At 39.6% G+C, this 21,585-nt stretch overlaps 1 protein-coding gene and 1 long non-coding RNA gene across 7 annotated transcripts in view; one reads left to right on the top strand and one right to left on the bottom strand.

Annotated features, from left to right (window-relative positions):
• Nucleotides 1-19,362, bottom strand: part of LOC117603156 (uncharacterized) — a 75,642-nt gene extending 56,280 nt beyond the window's left edge. Inside the window, exon 1 of the long non-coding RNA XR_004581152.2 lies at nucleotides 19,003-19,362. This is a non-coding gene — a long non-coding RNA (uncharacterized LOC117603156). The remainder of the gene's footprint in view (nucleotides 1-19,002) is intronic.
• Nucleotides 1-21,585, top strand: part of LOC117603154 (nephrin) — an 89,571-nt gene that overhangs the window by 802 nt on the left and 67,184 nt on the right. For 4 of the 6 annotated variants that reach the window (XM_076691410.1, XM_034322017.2, XM_034322015.2 and 1 more), the window contains exons 2-3: nucleotides 3,936-4,112; nucleotides 17,486-17,618. In XM_076691410.1, coding sequence (XP_076547525.1) covers nucleotides 3,995-4,112; nucleotides 17,486-17,618 — 251 coding nt within the window. In that variant the 5' untranslated portion in view covers nucleotides 3,936-3,994. Of the gene's footprint in view, nucleotides 1-3,935; nucleotides 4,113-17,485; nucleotides 17,619-20,107; nucleotides 20,351-21,585 lie in introns of those variants that run through there. The other 2 variants (XM_034322018.2, XM_034322020.2) reach the window with 2 other exon arrangements.

Here is a 21,585-nt window from a genome sequence, read left to right as displayed (position 1 = left end):
GTCGCGTCGCCCGACGCAAACGCGTTTCTCCTTTTAGTTTTTCAATTGCGAAAACAGATTTGCAAATTTTTCACATTGTTTTAACAATTTTGTATCAGACAATGTATACGTATATTTTAAGTTCACGAACTGCTTTAAAGAGTAGTTATCTTTTCTCATCCCATTAACTCTCGGTTAGCGAGCTGCTGAGACAGTAAATTTAAGTTTAATTGTATCCCCTATTTCAGCTTCACTTCCTAAAAGTTATACCACTCTCTTTGAAGAAATTTTGTATAAAAATAAAAATGGCCAACAAGTTGGAAATTTAGGGTCTAATGATAAATAATCGAAAAAATTAATTTAAAGCAATAACTAATAAAATAACTCCTGAATAATGGAATAACTTCAAAAAAAGTAGTAGATATTCGCTCTTCAAAAATGCACGAAAAGTCGACCATTCGTTTCTTGTTAATGGCGTATTCGTGAACGGGCAAAAATAGAAAGGATATCGCGAATTACGGTTGCTCGATTTTATTTCTGTTTCGTTGGCCGATTGACGCCCAGCGAGAGTATTGCTGGTCGATAAAAAAAATAACACCCTTTCGGTCGAGCGTCGCGCGAAGCGACAATCATCGTCGTGCTTGTTCCCCGTTCGTCCTAGCTATCGTGCCGGATACCAGCATGAAACGTTTATGCGAGCAGACATCTTCCGTTTTACCAGGCCGTTTTCCAGTGGAAACCATAACGCAATCTTCTAATGACATCGTTACGTAATATGTGTTTCATCTCGACCCTCTGCGTTGCTTCATTTTGCTACCATCCGCGCTGCTTCTAGCTTGTTGCTACGTACAACGAGCAAACGGACTCTTTAATATCAAAGAAATCAGAGTTGCTTGAAAAATTGAAATCAATTTATCTTTCGTTTAACGCCGATTCAACGATCGAGTTAGATTGTTACGAAACTTTTGCAAGAGATTGTAAAACATCTGATTTTATGGCACAAATATCGTGGCAGATAAAATTTATTAATTTTATTAACGTTATAAAATCTGACCAGATTAAAAATCTTGAATCTCTCAAAGGAAAAGAAACGAGGAAAAGAGTATCAAGTGAAAATATTTATTTGTAGATCGGTAGGTACAGATTAAAGGTAAGATTAAAATTCTTTCGAGTGTAAACATTTAATAAAGTAAGTTTTCTTTGCAAATGTAAAGGTAGCGCGAAATTGCGCACGAATAAGTTTTACTTTTAAAACGGGGTCTCCTCGAGAATGGCTTTACGGCAGCGAAGTTTGAAAATGGAACGGGCTTGATGAACGAAAGTACAAGTAACTGCCTATTTCAAACTTCCAAAATATGCCGCTGTTTTTCCTTCGCCTGGCCAAAGTTCAACTGGCGAGAAAAAAATGCTGCTCGTACTTCAAGTCGTTTGCTTACCCGGTTATAATCTGATTTCTGGCAAACTTCATTTCCTTTCACCGTTCCTTTTCCATTAAAAGAAATTTTGTAACCCTTTTATCGCTTGAAAACGTACGTCTTACGAAGAACTGGATTACATCCAAAATTGAAGAATTTTCTCTTTAAACAAGATAATGAACCCAAATACAGAATATGTTCTGTAGTATAATAATTATTTGGAACAGTTGCAATAAATAGAAGAAAATTGAAAACTAGAATCTCAAAAATGATGAAATAGGTTCGATGGAAATATTATCGGTGATTTGAAACTAACCTTAAACGAGATTACAGATAAATTCGTTAACACCCTCGTAAATAAGTACGAAAACGTAGCTTTCCCGTGAATCGTAAAAAATTAATTTCACGTAAAGGAAGACCATCGTCTCTCTTTTACGTCGACAAACATTTAGAAGTGCGAAAGTTCACGATGAATAGAGAACTCTTTCGTGTTGGAACTCGCTAATGGTGATTTAACAACTCCCTGAAAAGACTTAGAAGTGACACGAACTGTTTCCGTAGCTGGCCCTTCGAGACTCTCCTATGGGAACATTGGTAGTCGTCTCAACTTATCCGAACGTCTCCTGTTCTTCTCGTTAATAGAATACTTGATTATCGACTGACAAAATCCATCGGACTCTGCTCCAACTTTATGAAATGCTAACTCTAAGCACTCTACGTGCAAAGAATGAAATTCGAAAAAGGACGTTTTAGAATTGTTCGACCTTCGAATATGTATAAAATTCATTTAAGATACGCGTGGAACCAATCCATTTGGATCGTATCTATTTTTCAGCAATTTTAAAGTGCGAAATAGTATTAGAATTAGAATTCAAAAATCCTACTATTACCACAATTTTCCATTTGCTAGAGTTTTCGGCTTCCAGATACCTGTAGATAAAATTCAATTTCCCAATGGATTCAATTCATTTTGGAGCAATGCAGCGAGCTACAGTGTGCAAGGTACCATGAGAATTAAAAGGAAAATATCAGAATTCTTTGGCTGGAGTTTTCGATTCCATTTCCCCCTCACAATACATTCGACTTATCAATGAACCCACTTCACCTCGAATCATCGCACCAGCCTTTAAAATGTAAAATCTTTGCGTTTCAAACACGAACCGCAAATGGATAAGCAATCGAAGGAACATATCATTAAACCATCGACATGTTTTAAACACAGTAATCTTCCTTCAGTCGATAGAGGAGGGCGGGGAGTAAAGGTTGGAAAAATTGTAGGGTGCGTGTTTTCCAAGAAAGTTGGGGGTTAGAATCGTAACACGAACAAAGTGGACAATAAAGTTTCTCCGTTTCGTCGAACATGCATTTCCAGTGGACAGGTCTCGAGTCACGTATCCGGTATACGATAGTTCGGCACGGAAGTAAAGGGAAGTAGATAAGTTCGTGTGTCCGACGTGGAACAAGCCGTCAGAAAGACGAGTGCCGTCTTCTTCCATCGTGGTTCCACCAATACGGTAACATTTCTCTGTACACTCTACCTTTTCTTGAAGCATTCAGAAAAAGAAAGAGCAGAAACTCGGAATAAAAAGTGCACAGCTATGGGAAAATATTTATCCGTGTGTTTAGCAAAATAAATTACGGGATAATAAATATCTTTAAAAAAACATCATGTATATACACATTGCAAAGTCGATACGTTTCAAATGAATAAACTGTGAATAATTATTCATTAAAAGTATGCAAATATATTGGAAACGCGTAATTTGTATTTAATTCCGTATGCAGTTTAATATGGATTCATATCAATTAAATTATTGTTTCGACAGATTGTATTTTGAAATGAAAAAATCGCGAGTACTGTTTCGTCGTACCTTTCAATTATGTAGGTACCTATTTGTTTAATATTCATTTTCGCGTCGAAAATAATCGTTTGACGTCATGTTCCATACACGTATTTTCTTTATAATATCCTTCTCGATATGAAATACGCTTGTTATTAGCTGTAAAAGCAATTTCTAAACGCGGTCGAAATCTACATCCTCGTTGTGTAAAAGTTTAGGAAACCTAAAGCTTGAATAAAATTATTGAAACGAGCAAGTAATTCGGCAAGCATGGAAAATTAGGAAAGCAGAGGAGCGTTCCATTCACTCTTGTCGAGTAAAAATCGAAACAGCCAAAGTTGAATTGGATAAGGGCTAGGAAAAAGTCGGTGAAGGGAAAATCTTCGATTAAATCTTTCAACGTAGAGGATGAGCAGCGGTTGTCGGCTAAACCGACCGTATGAAATTCAATTCGCTATCCTCTCCTTCCTCTTTTCCCTTCTTCTTCATTTTCCTTTACCCTCTTCTTTTTCTCGTACAGTCGTACAACATTGAAATTTCAAGTAATTTGATCTTTGCTAAATCGTCTATAATCGCGTCTCTTATCAACGCGGTTATCAATCCCGTTTCAAATCAATTTGCGATTTCTTACGCGTAAGAAAACAGATTGAAAATATACGGAGCATAGAAGAAACCATTTTTTTCTATATTTTGTTGACAGATAGAAACGACCAGTTAGGATGGTTCGAGGGTGAAACTGTCAATGAGACGTTCGTCAGTATGCTGTGGATATTGATCGCAGTGGCGTGCATCGAGGTATCGACCTTTGCCAACGCACAGTCGAAGAAAGCTACTTCCGGTCACGAAGATGCGAACAACACCGAACAAGACCATCCAAGTGAGTAACATTTTCATATCAGCAAATAGCTGGAACAAACGTAGGTATACCCTATTTCTAATTAATCGAGCAATCTGTGAAATAATGCAACGCTATTCGAGGATGCAAACACGTTGAAATGCTTACGGGAACGTTGCATTTGTCTGGAGGATATTCCGTTTCTGCCTAGTCGTGTTGTGCGAACGAAAGGGTGGCAGGGTGGATAGGTAGAAAATAGAGAAAGTAACAACTCGCACAAATAGCTACGGGAAACTTTTTCTCTAATTTATCTGTTCCTCCTCCTATACAGCGGTGAGATATCAAAATTAATGTTTAATGGATACGTGCTCCGAGACTGAATTCGCTGAAACTCGTTCTGCAATTTTTTCCCCTGATACGCGATCACCATTGTAGTAGTTATACAAGTATTAACGTTCGAAAAGGGGAAAACTGAAGTTTTTCCGTCGTTTTTAGCACGAATTTTTGCAACAATTGCACCAATTTCACGGTACAAATTTCATGTTTCCTACCCAAACAAAATCCTTTCGTTTTAAAATATTATTATCAAAGTAATTACTATCCTCCATCAGAGATACGAACCAGCTTTTCCCTGGTTTCCTCAATGGAAGTAGAGTTCACGTGCATCGTCCTCGTAACACGTGTCTAGTCGGAACTCACGTTCCGTACACGCGTCTGCGCCAAAGAAACGTATATGTGTGCATGTATGTATGTGTATCCGTGATCCGGGAGAAGGGAGGTGGGAACCGAGAGCAGGGACCCGCGACCCGGGACCCAGATTCCCTAGGTAACCACGTTAAACCCAGGTCGAAGGGGGATCCTTCTGATTTCCATATCGTAATTAATTTCTCATTTAGCCAGTGTACCGTATTAATTGTATGTCCCACGACGACGCCCCGGCCATACATATCTAATTAGTTTGCTTTCGTCCGGGACTTATAAACTGCACGCTCCATAGATCCCGATTAATCCACGTTAAATCCTCTTTGGAAACTCTACCGATTCGTTCGTCGTTGTTCCTACCACCTACTTCCTCTTCTTCTTGCTTCTTGGTAGGAAGCGTGACCTTTGATCCCTATTTTCGATAGGATTAAGCAGGAAGATCGAAGACTTCAATTTGGAAAGAAAGCGAAGAAAACTGCAATGTCGATAAAACGAAACAAACTTTCTTCTTTCCATGTCATTCTATTTGCACGTTTATTCGCACGGATCTTTGATTTCTTTACCCAAGCAATTTTCTTTTGACGAAGTCGTGTCGAAAATATATGTTTTAAAGTTTCGAAATTTATCTCTCGACACGCAACTACTTGCCTAATAATTAAATTCTTCTAATAATTAAGTTGAACTCGAATAGTTGCTGTTCGAGCCCGGCCGAGATGAACTTTTCCCTTATTGATAATCTTGTTAATCGACGAAGATCCAGTCGAGTTGCTCGGTTTTTTTAAAAGCAAAGTTGAAGCCAATTAGGTGGAACGCTACTGGCATTAACCAGATCGAAAGAACGTTTACCCCTGGAGCATCGAGAAATTTCATTGGTTCGTCTCGAAGAACCGATTAAGTATTAGGTAAGGCATCTTGGTTCGCATTCTTCGACGGTGGCTCGTAATGAATACCCTTTCCACGAGCGAGATGATTTTATTTAATAAACGGCATCGGCCGCAATAAACGGATCCACGAGTTTAAGGATCCTTCGAGAAGGAGAGCGGGTAGAATTTCAGAAATTTACATCGTTATAACCAAGCCACGCTTCCTTCGTACAGCTTTTCTCTCCTCCAACGAGTTTACAACTTCTCTAAACTATTTTCTTTAGTAGATTCAGCATTTTCTTTGGCTAGATTCGACTGGTACCTACTTACTGCAATGCAACCACCTTTTCACGATTATTGGATCCCCAGTTCTCGTAAACGAACCACGACCAACGCGTACATAGAAAACATGAACTTCGTAGCTAGCGTTAAGTCGATTCACGATACGTAATATCGAGCGTGAATATCGCCAAAGAAATATCAAAGCAGATTCTTTTTGCCCAAAGTGTAAAACTGTGTTAAACAGCCAGGACATAGAAATTCGGTGTATAATTCGCTAGGTACAAAGAAAATACTTTAAACGAACGATCGAACGAATGGAAGAATCATTGGAACGTGAAAAATCCGACTTTTTAAGGATTTCGCGTTAAAGAGGAAAACATTTTGTCGCTGAAATACCTTGAAAAGGGGGAAACGATGGTGAAATACGGTGAAACAGGGGCCTTTAATCGTTCTCTTTCAAAGGGGGGAGTGAAGGGTGCTTCAGGGCTAAAGGAAAAAAAGAAGAGGGAAATATCACGAAAAAATTACCAGCTCTAAAGGAACGAGGAAACGGAACGAAGAGGGTGATAGTTTAGATAAAAATTCTCTACGTTTGTCACGATCCTTCGTAATTAAAGGTTTCGAGATTAATGCCGGTAATTTTCCGGCGCCTCGGGCAATCGATTCCCTTTAGGAACACTCCGATGCCCGTTTCCACGGAAATCGTCCTTCGAATATTCTTTTCTATTCGAAACTTCTACCTTTCTCTTTCTCTCTCTCGCAACCATGCCAGTGGTCACGAAATTTATCGTTTTCTCCTTCTTTCCTTCTTCTTCTCGCCTATCTTTGCGTAAATTTTACAGCAAGAAATTAAAGTTTTTATCCGAACCGAGAGGAGAAACGTCCGGCAAAAGAGGAGATTAATTTGGCGAAAACTCGTTGAAAGTTGAAAGAACGATTCGTAGTTACGCTTAAGATACCGTGAATTCTGTTTAAAACTTGCTGCTGATGCGGCTCGATAACAGATTCACCGTGAAAATGGTATAATTTTAAATAATATGATTTCCAACTAAACGAAACGGAATAAATCTGCGCAAGTTCGAATCGAAAGGGTTCGGGGTATACGAACCGTTTACGCAAACAACCAATTACCTGGCGCGGCTTTAAACTATGTAACGAATTTTCGTTACATCGCCAACCACGTGCTCGTTTCGGTTATAAGCTGCTTTCGACGACGAGCGTATCTTCTTGCTGCTGTTGCACACCACGAGAACCAGCTGCTTGCTCGTAACAACGATCGAGCCGCTCTAACGAGTGTTTAAACTAAGCTTGTTAACCATCATGGACGAACAAGAAAGCGTCGATGTAAAACGAACTGGTGCGTTTCATCCCTTTCGAAAGAGCGGATGATATTTTGTAAAATTCCAAAAGATATATAGGGACAAACAACGATGCTTTCGATAATTTTTCAATATTCCCGTAATCGATGATGTTAATCGACTATCAGTTTCCACGTAGTATCTATATGGCTAAGATAAATTTAATAAATAAAATGCCAACATCGGAATTTATTATCCGAACGCTTGACTGAACTTCATAGTGATTTTTTCGTTCTTCCTTTTTCATTTTCCGTTCGAAAGCAGAACGGAATACACAGTGTAATAACCGTTCGATGCAGAGTCGAAATCCTAGCTCATCCTTTGTAATTAAACCTTTAGCCACGTTAAAGGCGGTAAATCGATAGGAAAGCCCTGTCTCAAGACCTAAATATTTCAGCGTATAGTACTTACCGAGCCTCTGTGCGACATCGAGCCTCTACGCTCCCCACTCTATATAAACGTGAAATAATAATCATCTAATTATCTACGACTGACAAGGGTATATGAAGAGAATTCTACGTTCCCAGTGTCGGTGCAATCCTCCGTGGGATTCGTATAGTACCGAAATGACGAAAATAACGCGAACAACCCATTGAAACTACTCGTTTACCGTCAAACTGTGATAAAAGTAGTTGAATAAACAAGTGACATTTTTTGCCTGGTCGATGCTTGTATCGTTGCTGGTGCGTATCGTCGACTCGTCCAATTAAAAAAAAAAAAAAAAAAAAAGCGAAAAAAAAGAGAAACAAAGAGAGAGAAAAAAGAAAAAAAAAGGAAAATGGAGAAGAGAGCGAGGCATTTAAGTCCAAAGCGATGAACGGCAATTGACCTGATTTCTCGGGAAATTTGTTGCGAATTCAACGAGAACGGCGCAGTACGACAGAGAGCAATTTTCCGTTTCTCTTTACTGGCCATGCATTTTCCTCGTTTCGCGGACGAGTTCGATGAAAGGTATTCGAAAGTTTGCCCCGTTAATGCAAGCGTAACTGGATATTACAGTGATATCGCGAAATCGTCGATCACGCTGAAACGGAATGGAAATTTCGTTTAACGTTCAAACGAGACGATACGAGAAAGACAAAAAAAGAAAAACGAGAAAACGATATCGATTTTGTTGCGTCGTCGTTTTAAAGAGACACGCGAAACTGTGTTTAATAATGTTTCATTAAAGCAACCAAAGGGAGAATATATTAAAATTTGTACTATGTTAAAATAGGAAATTTAACTTGATTGTCGTAATTGCAGTTTTTTTTTTCCTCTCTCTGAACCTTCTGTTTCTCCAATGTTCCCGGAATCATGGAGTTTATTAATAACTTTTGAAACTCGGATGGTATTTTTGATAAACAGGCGGAAAATATAAATGAGATACCACATGAAATGTGTTCTTTTCGAACACATGAAATATTTCTTTTAGACGAAAGAATTTAATGAAAAATTGTTCCATCTGGGATTTTATTTGATTCGGTTTATCAATCGAAAAGGGAAATTAATGAATTTGTAATTACACGACTATATTTCACATGAAACCCGCACATTTGTGGCGAATGTCACAAAATTCACTGACAGATGGAAATCCATTATTATTATATTATAGATAACTAGCGTTACTATCAAGACTCGAAACAAATTGTTTTAATTATAAGTAATTCATTATTCACTATCAGTTTTAATTAATTAAGAATCGATTTCCGACGAAGGAAAAACGAAATAAGCTCTACGTGCGGTTTCTTGGATCGTTCGTGCTTATATTTTCATCGCAACAGTGCAGCGTAGCGGTTTCATAACGTTTCGTTTTATTTTCACTTAACCATCGTCGACAAACTTTTATCTACGGCCAGCTCGGAGCGTGGTTTGTAAATTGCAGCGCGCAATTTACGCGAAACCGAAATGCGGTTTCTAGAGTAACGATGACGCAGCTGGTCAAAGGAAACAAACTAACTGATAATTAATCTGGTTGCACCAGCGAGCAAACCAAATATTCTCCAAGCTTACTTTTCTACCATTGCTTTTCCCTCTATATATTCTAAATTTCTCAAATCGTATTATCGTTATAACTGTTACCATCGAAGCATTTCACATAAATGTAAAATAAAAATTTCATATTTCATGAAACTTGTCCGCCGATATTCTCGAAAAATCGTTCGACAGTTTATAACGGTAGTGGAATTTTTTGTTTGGAATTTCAATCATTCAGGCCATGTAAAATATAAGCGCAAGCTACCGAAGGGTGAAGACGAACACGATACATGCATGTTATGTACCTATACGTATATTATCCGGCACTTGTTCCTCCAAGTGGTAAAAATTTGAAATTAATACGAAATACGGGTCACCGAGATATTTTTATAAATTTTCCTTCACTTTTGCCGACCGCTTTGCAGAATCAGCTCGACCCAAATATTATCATCCTAAACCGAACGATAATTGCTGCAAACTCTGCACGACGCGTTAATTACGTTTACTCGAAGAAAAGTTCCGTGCTTGAAAACGTGTTTTCCACGTTTCATCGGAGCGAAGATGGTCTCAGTCGTCTTCAACAGAAATTGCGCGAAATAATTATTGATGCGAAGGAATTATTGTTCGATCAGCCGATTCGCGTTCATTCCTATGATAATTATGTTTCGCTATCCGACGTCTAAGAGTAGGTACATGCGACTAGTTTATACAACGACCAAGTGTAACAGTGTAGGTACGACGAAATCCCCTAATTGCGGTATAATTAATGTTCAACTATTTCCAACGACAGTAACTAAGTACAATATTATAACGCGTCTGCTTAATTGGATTGTCGACGATTGCCGTTTGCAAATTAACGATTTGAAAATCACGATTTCTTGATCGCGCGTGGGAACAGACAGCTTATTTTCCTTGTCCTCCGTCTTTCAAAATGACGTTCATCGATAATCGATCGAAATATCGTTGGTCGCTCGAATGCTCGAATCGTTGCGTTGTTCGAACATTGAAGCGATGTCACTCGCTCGAAGGTATACTCGTTAACAGCGCGATGCGACGCAGCGCTAACCTCGGGTTCGATAGTCCGCAGTCAATTAGCACGATAACCGATTTGCAAGCTCTCTCGTCCCACACACACGTACCACGTACCGGTCAATTCACCTGCATCCTCCGATTTTCCCTTCCTTCCTAGCGAAATCTACCTCTCCTACGTTTCCATGTCGCGACAGCTACTATTCCTCCCTACGCCCTACGACAACCTCCCGGATACTGATGAATACAGTAACCGGCTGTTTACCCCGCTGGCTATATCGTCCAGCATATATGACCGGCTCCGGCCGGTAACTGCGTTGGACGGATGCTAGTTGCGATAAGGGTTCGATGCACCCTGGTATACACCACGGTTACCAGCTCTCTGACCGATCTGTCCACTTCCATCCACGAATATCTTGCCTCCGTTAACACTGGAACCCGATATCTCCTTCCTCTTTCACAATTGCTGATTTTTTCATCGGTAGTTTCCTTCCTACCGATCGCGTTGCATGACGGAGGACACTGTTACGCGAGGAATTAAAGGAAAACTCTCTGTGCCTCGAAAAGAGGGAAGAGAAAATAGCCCTCCCAAACGAATGCGGGAAACTGGCAACCACAAGAAAGAAAATCTTGAGGACCCCTATCTTTCAATCGTCAAACGGTATCCGCTAAAGGTTCTCCATACCAATAACACTGATTATTGATCAATCAGATAATTTCCAACTTTTGCGCTGCGTATATATGTATCGTATAGCAGAAAGGAACGGTCTTGAAACAGATCTGAATGAAGCTGGATATATGTACCTAATGTAAGTACATATCGGAATAAAAGACGAGAGTTAATGGAAAAAGAAGATCAATAGAAGGAAGATGAAAGGGAGGAAATGTTACATTGCTTTCGATTTCAAACCGAATAATGTAGTCTCGGAAGATCGCGAACTTTGCCATTTCCACGAATACAATTTCCCGGTGTTGGAAACAGCGAACTTCTTCGCCGAGTCATACTCCATTCCTTCGTCAATTACATCGATTCCTTTCTGTTTGTTCTTTATAACCAATCTCTGGAATGTACGCTTTTTTTTCCTTCTTTACTCGTGGTGCGCGGTTACTGAGAGAGATAAAAGAAAGAATAAAAAAAGCAAAAAGGAAAGTGGAACAGAATGATAGCGAGAGACTGATTGTAGCAAGGTAGATGGAGAGAAGGAAAAGAAGAAAGGAGGCTGGTAACAAAGCAAAGGCAAACTCGTCGATTTTCTTTCAGACGAGGACAAGATCGAGAACAAGATCCAATATCGACGCGACCAACGATTTCCATTTGATCGTAAGCGTTTCCGTTTCCGGAACTAAAGCCCGCCACTCGGAAATTTCATCGATCGTTCGAGGACTAATTTTCGAGGCTGACGTAGCGAAGGAAAACTAACCGTAGGGAGAAGTTTCCGCATCATAGCCAGCTTTCAAAGTGTAGGAAACTGCGAAACAATCAATGGCCTAAGCCCCTTTGATTGTTTTGCGCGTTGAAACTGTATTTTCCCAACCACCGCACAGTTCATCGATTCGCGCTGAAGTGAAATTAGTTAGTGGTCGTTATTTCCTTTTGATTGATGAAAAATTGACAAGTTTTCAAAATGAACGACCATGTCACTATAATTCAACAGTCATTAAACTACGGTCCGCAACTTCTATTTATAAATATTATATAAAAAACATTAATTTTATAAAATTTTATGATTTGCTTGTGAATACACGAAAACGATTCTTCTATTGTTCTATTGTGATTTCGTATAAGACTTCCAGGTAGAGTAATGTCTCTCACATTGTCTCAGTGTTGTTCACACATGAAATGTAAATTAATATTTTTCGCCCAGACCCCATGTTTTGAAATATTTTAATCCGGAGTGTTTCTCAAAAAGTTCGATGACCCCTGCTATAATTGATATCTACCAAGTGTACCGTAGCTATTTTGGACGAGATTTCATATAGAAATTCTATTTGATTACACCTGTTTCCCTATGTAGTATCTATTATTCATTCGAAACCAAGGAATATCAATCTTCAATCAAAGTATTCCAAGCAAACTGCACGAAAAGTTGAAAGTTTCATTGCCAGCCTAATGCATCCAAACTATAATCGAGAAAAATACGTTATAAAAGATAATACGTTCATCCATTAGTCTTTTATACGTTCGGTGTTGCACGGCAACATTTTCTTTGTCCTGTAAATCGGTCAACTATTACAGTAAAGAGGAAATAAGAAATGAGAAATGAGAAATGAGAAATGAAAAACGAGAATGTCCAAACGACGACGGACATCTCTGGCGAACTGCCAGAATCTCGTTTGTCGATGGATTTGACGTGTGTTCGCGAAGATGCATTTCTCATTCAACCTGTCGTCGAGCGTGCATTTGTTTTTTTCTTGTTTCAATATGTTTCTTTCTGTTTTTTTTTTTTTTTTTTTTTCTTGTTGCCTCTGTTTTTTAATCCATCGACAAATCGAGACGAAACATAGAAACGACAGATTTATCGACATTGCGAGACACAATTACTCCGGTCGTTCCGAAAGGCGCTTCCGTAAATCAGTCCCGATTAAAAACGAAAGGGAAATTGCTCGATTGTTTGAAGAAGAACGGGCGTACGCGGCCATAAACAACGTTATAAAATTAAGCCGCGAGAGTACACGTGCAGGGTATAGCTTTCGACCGGTATCGTAAACTCGAAGGTAAACAACGGATTCGCGTATACACACGGCTACACTTTACGGTACACATGCTGGCCGCGGATTCGGGCTCGCGTAAAATCAACTGTACGTGTTCCCGCGGCAAACGTTCCCATCCGAAGTCGCGTAACGCGCTGTTAAAAGGCGCCCGCACCCCAATAGCAACCGCGTACGATTGTTTACAAATTACTTTCGCTCCTCGATCTCGTTCTCCACTGCGTTGACAATGCTTTTCTTTTTAACACCCTCTATCCTCCATGTGGTTCAACGCGTTTCAAATCAACTATGTAATTATAAGAACACTTCAATTAACCCTCGTGCGGCGGACACAGGGTCCTTTCGGACCCATACGAATAAATTGCTATTTTCATCACTGAGTATGAGTTTCTCAATCTTTTTACTATTTTCTATCTATGGCGAGGGTTGAGAATATGATCTCAGTTTTCAGTTTAATCACTCGGTTTCCAATTTTACCTACCCGAAATATCTTCAACAGAACGATCGTTAACACACAGCCATACTTTAGAATTTAGAATAAACAACGAGAATTTTTATTTCAAAGCGAAATTGTTCGCTGTTTGCAAAGCGAATTGGTCTGATAACAGAACGCTGCGCAAACTCACATTTTTTATGGCAATTATCTAACTAGGCGTTCGCTGTACGTAAGTGGGAAATATTCTGCTAGGAAAGTTTCAACCCGTTTAAGATGAAACTCTGACTTCGACTTTTCAACGTGTTCGAAATTTCTGTATACACAGATCGCGTCGCGTCGGGTTTGCGCTTTCGTCACGACCAATTAACGCTCAATGCATCTCGATGATCGAGAATATTAAGTCATCATAAAAGTTTGTTTCCTTCTCCACGTATATCTTTGAATTCTGTAGCAAAAACATAATTAAACCCTTTCCACAACTTTCGACCGTTTTCCGTTAAACACATGGAACGAAACTGGTTGAAAACTAAACAGCGCTGTGAAAATCATTAGTCGGTTAAAATGTTCGTTCGCTGTGTTTCTTACTTTTTCCGACCGTACCTCTTTGTCGAGATACCACGATCCGATTCAAGGTAGGTAGCTGATAGCTAGATTTCTCTGCCAGCCATCTTTCAAAACTTTCGCCAAACCCCGGGCCCGTTCCATTTTCCTATTGCCGAGGAATAAAGGCTCGTAATGTATGCAAGCCAGCTGCAGCGAAACCTTTACGAGCCGTTTCTCGCCAAGTCGGTATTCCGTCTCAGCGACCGGACATAAAGAACCAGAAAGATATTCTGCTTGGTCCATTCTTTTTGGCTAGCCCCGCCTCCGAATGAAAGGCATTCCGCTAAATACGGAATTTCACCAGACTCGGAAATGATTCTTCGTATCTTGCCCTTCTACCCACCGTCCACCCCCTCGCTGTCGAAATTTCTTCTGCTTGAAAAGATCGACTAGCATAGTTCCTTTTGCAACGAGCATTAATAACCACAAACGGTTTAGGCATTCTTAAAAAAGAAGAAATAGACGAAACATCGTTTCCTTGCAGAATATTTTAAAAGGTTTCGCTAATCGATTCAAAGGCTTGCGAAAGTAACTCATCGCGCGGCTACCTTTGTCATTAATTAACCTGGGTCCTGGGCGAAAACTTACGGGCGAAGCAACTTATAACTCGTTTAAGGCAAATTGACTCGAAGAAAAATGAGCATCGGTGAAATTGCAACGGAAGTGAAACGGATAACGGATAGGAGATAAAGGATGAAAGGTAGCTACGTAACAAAAATTTACGGAATAGTAGGGGATGAATGGCCGGGGCATGGTCGGAGGTGGACGAGAGATGTTGGCTCAAAATTCTGGTCCGAGTTTAGCGTCGCGGTAATTATACTCATCAACAGAAGTGTCAGAAGCAGAGCCGGTTTATTATATGACCGCTTGACGGTGGCGTGCAGCATCATTGTTTTCTGAAGAATTTAATTTAAATTCTCGCTCGCTTAAAAGTCCTTCGCGTACAATGCAAGATTGCTTTGCCTAATGGTTTTTGAACCGTATTAATTAGTTTTCGTTGTCCTGGAGGACTGCGAGCAGAAAGCGTACGAAAGTTCGTAATTAACTAGAGCCTGCATTGTTCCACGCTTTAAATTGATGGGTCTTATTTAAAAGTTTCAGCTCGAGCTGATACAGGCGAAACGCGCAATAAGCGAGCATAGTTTCTTCGATGAATTTCAAACAAAAATTTTACCTTTTACTTTCAATGTTCTACGCGAAAATTAAGCGGGTGTAGGTATACCATTGTACATTTTCGCAAAATGTTCTCTGATAAAAAGCATAACCAACGCGTCGCAACTTTTTTACTCTATTAATTAGAGGCATTGTAATTGTATCGTGCTATCGCGTCGCTAGCTGACTGTTTATTCTAATCAGTATTCGCAACACGCACAAGGAATGTTACAGGAACCGGCGCAGCGGTTTATGAAAGGGATTGCGATGCATCTGGGGGGGTAAAGAATACGAGTACTTCTGATTACACCGAGCAAACCTAATAACGTGATGTTTTCTTAACCGTGTTCGAAACAAAAGGAAAAGTAAAAAGAGAAAAGGGAAAAGGGTATGAGACACGTTGAAACCTGAAGCGGAATCACGGATACCTACCGCGACCAACTCTCTGGCGACCGCGTAAAATGAGTTTCACGGGAAAATGACAACGTCACGGCAGAGTTTGTCGGTGAAATTCGTTTAAGTCGATGTCGCCTCGGTGCTCGTCGACGACGAGAAGGGACGTTTCAAGTCTCTCTATGCATTTTGCCCGGGAAACACGTATTGCATTTACGTCCGCGTTACAACGACTTTATGCAAGTACGTGTCTTCACAAACTGTTACGTGGTAACGCAGAAATTCGTTTGAAAATCCTGCAAGGAGCGGCGCGGCGCGCCTCGTGTCGCTTTTTGGATCTTGGCTGCCTTTGGCCGACACCGCGAGTCGAAATTTACGATCGGAAAATTGGAAAATTTGGGAATCGGAGAATTGGGGTATCGAAAGCGTTTCAACGGAAATACGTTCTTAAAACGTTCGACGAGGGATTTTGTTTCGTTTTCTATACGTTTAATAGGTGTGGCTCACGACTGATCCAGCTTCTCCGTTTTAGAGTTAATTATACATCGATGCAGTTTTACAATTTCATTACAAAACCCAATTACCTTTGAATGTTTGTATTGTTCGTATCTGTATCGAATATGTACACACCTCGAATATATTCGCGTAGGCACTTTATTTATTTATTTGTAAAATATAGGGATACACGCGCGTCTATATCGGACAATCAAACAGTGTGGAATCAACGGCCCTATAAATAACGAAACAACGAACGCTTTTCACTGGACGAGATTTACGAGGCCGATCGTAAATATTCGCAAGCCATCGATGTTAATTTACGAGTCGTTCTCGAGCAATTAATATCGAGCTAATTACGACGGCAACGAGAAAGAATCGAGTGGTGATTTTGAGGCATTTCAACCGGGCCGAAACGTATTTCCAAAGGAAAAATGAATCAAATTGTATAAGGATTATTCATGAGCTGTTGCAAGGCGGTAATTACGGTTTCGTTCGACAAAAATCTGCATTATTGCCGAAAGTGTTCGTCGACGAAACTGTGTGCCTTACGTACAGTGCTTAAGCACCTGCTTTCTCAACATCCTTTCGTTCTTTCAAATTCATGCACTTTAAACGCGTATTTCTATTCAAACTTATACAGAAACGTAAATAAATTACATGCCGTTTCCTTAATAGTTTTGCATAATTCATAAATGTAAAAACAACTTCGTAAGCGTCTTCGGGACTTGAAAAATAATTAATCGCCTATACGAAACGAAGAAAGATGAAACGAAATTATAAGCACAATTTCTGGCAATGTCAAAGCGTATTTCACGTACCGAGAAGCGTAACGTTAATCGTTTTATAATATACGGGGGAAGGTCTGAATAGCAGAGAACGATAAATTATTTCCACCCTATTAACTGTCGATATTTTCCATTCCGCGGCGGCAATGGATCATAGGAAATTTTTCTTATTCTTTTTTTTTCCTTTTTGACGAAATATCCATAGCTCTCTCTCTCAAAGGTGCTACTCGAGAACCCCTCGGCACCAGCGATTTCTATAAAAGCTTTTTAAACGAGACATCGGTATGTTTCACCTTGCCTCTTCTCGAAAAAAATGCAACAAAAATTAATAATAAATTCTGTTTTAAATGAAACTAATGTAGGCAATTATTATAGTTGGAATAATTTTGTTTACAGAAAATCATTTCAATCATTTTCAACTGATTGTGAGTTGAAACTTTAAATTGATATACTATAAGTGACATTGGTTTGCAGAAATTTGTGCCAAGCTTTATATATTTCGAAATCGTCCATTTGACTTGCGATATATTTATATTACTCTTTGAAAGAGTAACATTTACCCGAAATCATATCTTTTGGTTTAGCTCGTTCAAAATTCGAAACACAGCGAGGAGAAGTTTTCAACGTTATTTCAAAATGTGTGTTTCAGTACCGATGGAGTCGATACAGGGTGTGGCGGGGCAAAGAGCAACTTTGCCTTGCAATATACAACCCCGTGAGCCGAACGACGCGGTTTCTATGGTGCTTTGGTTCAAAGAGGACAGCGGCGAGCCTCTTTACAGGTAAGCCATCATTGTTATTTATGAATAATACCTTTCCGAATCTCGGTGTTTCCCAACGATAGGGATATTACCGATATTTCTAACGGTGTTCATTGTACACCCGGCTTATTCGTTCGTTACCGTCAGAAAAATCCTGAATTTAGCTCAGTCAGTGTCCAAACCATTGTGATTTTTCCACGCAACGTTCTCGTTACCGCGTCTCGTAAAAAAGAGTCTTATTTTATTACGAGTGAAATACATAAAACCAACGGAAATGGCCTTTTATTTCTATCCTGACGAACCGGCGAACCGTTGAACCGTTCCATCCACCTTTCACGGTTATTCGTACGACCGATAAAAACTTTTGAAATGTGCTCTTTCAGCAACCGAATGATATTCGCGCCGCGAAAATAGAGAATTCGATATTAATATTTAATATTTGTCTTGGATGTAAACAGAGAGCAAGAAGTTTGTGAAAAATGACCAAAAGTGGAATTGAATTCATTCAAATTCGTATTTCTATGAAGACTATAACTGTCCTACACAACTTTAAACTAAGCATAGTCTAATTGTCTCTAATTATTTAAATTATCTAATCAAGAAAAATTTCAATCATTTACTCGGCAACATTATTTTCCGTTGCACTGCGAGAAACTATCGATGGTACTTCCTTTTGAATATCGGTATCGGTGATTAGCTTGTGCAATTCACTTTCTCAATTGGATAGCACCAGCTTCAAGATGGTTGTCGATCGATCCCCTTATTACTCATGCATTGGTACAGCTGTGTGTACACGCATAAATGGAGTTGTATAGGATACGATCGTGGATACAAATAGCATTGCTAGCACGGTATGCACTTATAGTGCCACCGTCTGCCAATTAATGCGTTTCATTGTCGCCAGGTAAACTTAGGTACGTCTTTTATGAAATGCAAATTTCGCGAAACAGCTTAATTAGGAAATATTCGAATTATTCAAAAATCTATCACTATGTGATAGATATATTAAAAATCTCATAAATTATCTTGAATACTCTTGGAGGTATTATTTCAGTAGAGTGGGACACAAGCAAAATGTACTGGTATGGGCTATAGTTTGCGCTATCACTATCTACGCAATGATAATAACAATAATAATGATGATAGAATAATTGATAGTAATAATAATAATGATAAGAATAATTGTTAATAATAATAATAACAACAACAATAATTAAATGCAAAATACTGTCAAAAAGACATTAATTGTCTTGGTTAGGTTAGGTTAGTGTTTGTATTCCACTCTGTCGAAATAATATCCTCTTGGACATATCGTCGCATTAGTCAAAGTCAAAAACATATTTTAGATTATTTTGATGAAAACTGCTTCCTATTTATTGTTAATTTGTTTAATATAACAGCTTACCTATGTTCGTTGTATACAAAGCGTACGGGATGTTCGGCTATGAGTTGACGTCCGTTGTGGGGATGATAATTGGAATGATTTTAAACAACTTTTTACTTCACCACGATAAAGTTATGTTTTAGAATTATTAATGAAAAACAGTGAACAATTAGAACGCGCACAACGCACAGGCTCAGCGGCGAGAGTACTCAGCTATTCCGCACTTTAATTGCAATAGTTAACACGAACGGTGTTTTCATGGGTCGGACAGAAGCGACAATATGGCGAAAAGCGTTCTCTCGCGGTCATTTCCGCGAGAAGTTTTTAAGATCTTTACGGGCAGCGAGAAATGAGTCGCTCCGAGCGGCAACGTTAACAACCACCTTCCAGTCTGACAGAACGAACAATGCGCCGCGCTTATTAAACGCGTGCCAGGATTAAAAAGAAACTGCTTGTATATTCAGAAATGTAATAATCCTCTTTCCTAGCCACGGCGTGCCTCTACTCTCCAGAATATACCGCGACACTCCACGAACAGTTAATAGCTTCCCTGCCGTTTTCCCGCCAAAAAAATCCTGTTACACGAACTAGTTATTTTTTTTTTAACCATTTGATGCGATGCCAATATCAAAAGTAGTATCAATCATAGTGACCGTTCGTCTAGTGAAAAAGCACTGACCCTGGAGTCCAAGTTTATCTGCAGCAAATAAATATTCTAAAGCTTTTATCAGATGATTATGTTAATTACTTTAACGCTTTTATTAAATGATTAGATTTATGATATTTGCTGCGGTTAAACTTGGACTCCAAAATCAGTGCTTTTTCACTAGACGAACGGACACTATGATTGATATTGTACCTATTGATAAATTGAGATTTTCAACTGCATTCTTATAACAAACGTTACTACCGTATACAGTAGGTACGCCTATGTACTGAAAATATTTATCGCATCATTGTACATACCAGATTTATATCGATCACGCCATTCAAATTGGCCTTGCGGTTTTTTCGCGTTTTTTGTTTATTGGCTCCCAGGTCCCCTAGCCGCGAGCCAATCAACGCGCGGCGACCGAGGCACATTCAATGCCCTGAAGCTAGTTGTATTTTGCGTCGGTCGCGATAATTGCAATTTTACGTATTTACGTTCGGTCCATCTGCTCGCAACGCCTTTCTTGCGGTTACATATAATTAATAAAGGTGTCAATCTTATCAAAACACCTATTTTTCTACAAAAATAGTGATTCAAAGATTACAAACTTGTCAGGCCCACAAAAACATACATACAAGGAGTCGCCGCAAGTCACATCAGGAGAGTTCCCTAACCTCTCGAAGATTTACCACGTCATCCTATAATTTACATAACTATGTAAGTAATAAGCACATATTTCCATAACGACACGATCGATACAACAATTCGTATCCAATTTATATTGACCTAGATAGTGAGCTATATATTTTTGCAATAAATATCTGTTCTAATTAATTTTGCAACCTGTTCGAGTTGCCCGTTCCTTTGTACCGTTTTAATAATTCCGATACGGTCGATTGGATAAATTCAACTTTTATTACAATTCCTCGCGTAAAATGCGATAATAATAGATTTTTTATCGCCTGACTGTTCAACGCCATTAGTTACATTTAATTACTCAACTTCCTGCTTTATTGTATACTAAATTCGTAGTAAAAAATTATACCAATAATAAGAGAAGTTAGTAAGAAAGTAGAATGAAGCGAGGCTTAGAGCAGAATTTGACGAAGTACAGAATAATATCGCGATGCCATGGAAGAAAGTAAATTCGTATTCGTAGTCGGTTGTCGTGGATTGTGTGTTGTGGTCCGTGGCAAGAGCGTAGGAACGCGCACGGTCAGCTGACGGTCAGCTCACGATCAGTCCACGGTGATTACTCGATCATTGTGAGTGACAGTGGTCATTGTACACCGGGGGATGAATACTGTCGCTCGATCGAGAGCGGTTTTGCGCCACTCGTGATATTCTATCGGCCGAACGATATTCGATTCGTCCGTTTTCCGTTGGAAAATCGGAAAACGGTTCAAGGTGTCGTTTAAACGCGGCCACTACAGCTGAATATTTCGTCGACGAGAAACATTCGAACAATTCCACGAATTGTTCGTTTCGTGAAACAAGGAAAGGGGGGGAAAAAAGCTACAACGAGATTTTCAGTGAAACGCTGTCGAACGAACCTCGCGATAAGAGTTAATCGTGAAACGGCTGGTCTGCAACAATACCTCGTAATAACGGATGCTACGGTTTGCCGGTCCGTTCGCGGCGAGATGTCTGCCTCCTGGGTTGTATAACAACTCGGACAATGCCGCGATAATTCGAGCCGGTGAAACGCGCATTCGACCAATGCTCCCGCTCTGTTACCTAGCTAACGTACAAAGGTAAGGGTTGCGATGTCGACGCGAAAGCGGGTCAATTGATTTTTTTTTTTCTTCTTCTTTTTTTATCGAGAACCAGTCGCTCCGTTGAGAAACAATGCATTCTGCCGAGGTTAGATGGATAGCAGGGTTGCGGTACGGTTCATGCGAAGTAGCATCTGACGTCAGCGGGATTGGTGTTTCCGTCGGCGCGACGGTTCG

This window comes from Osmia lignaria, chromosome 12 (assembly GCF_051020975.1).
Source record: "Osmia lignaria lignaria isolate PbOS001 chromosome 12, iyOsmLign1, whole genome shotgun sequence".
Taxonomy (NCBI): domain Eukaryota; kingdom Metazoa; phylum Arthropoda; class Insecta; order Hymenoptera; family Megachilidae; genus Osmia; species Osmia lignaria.
This window is presented reverse-complemented; position numbering and strand designations above follow the sequence as displayed.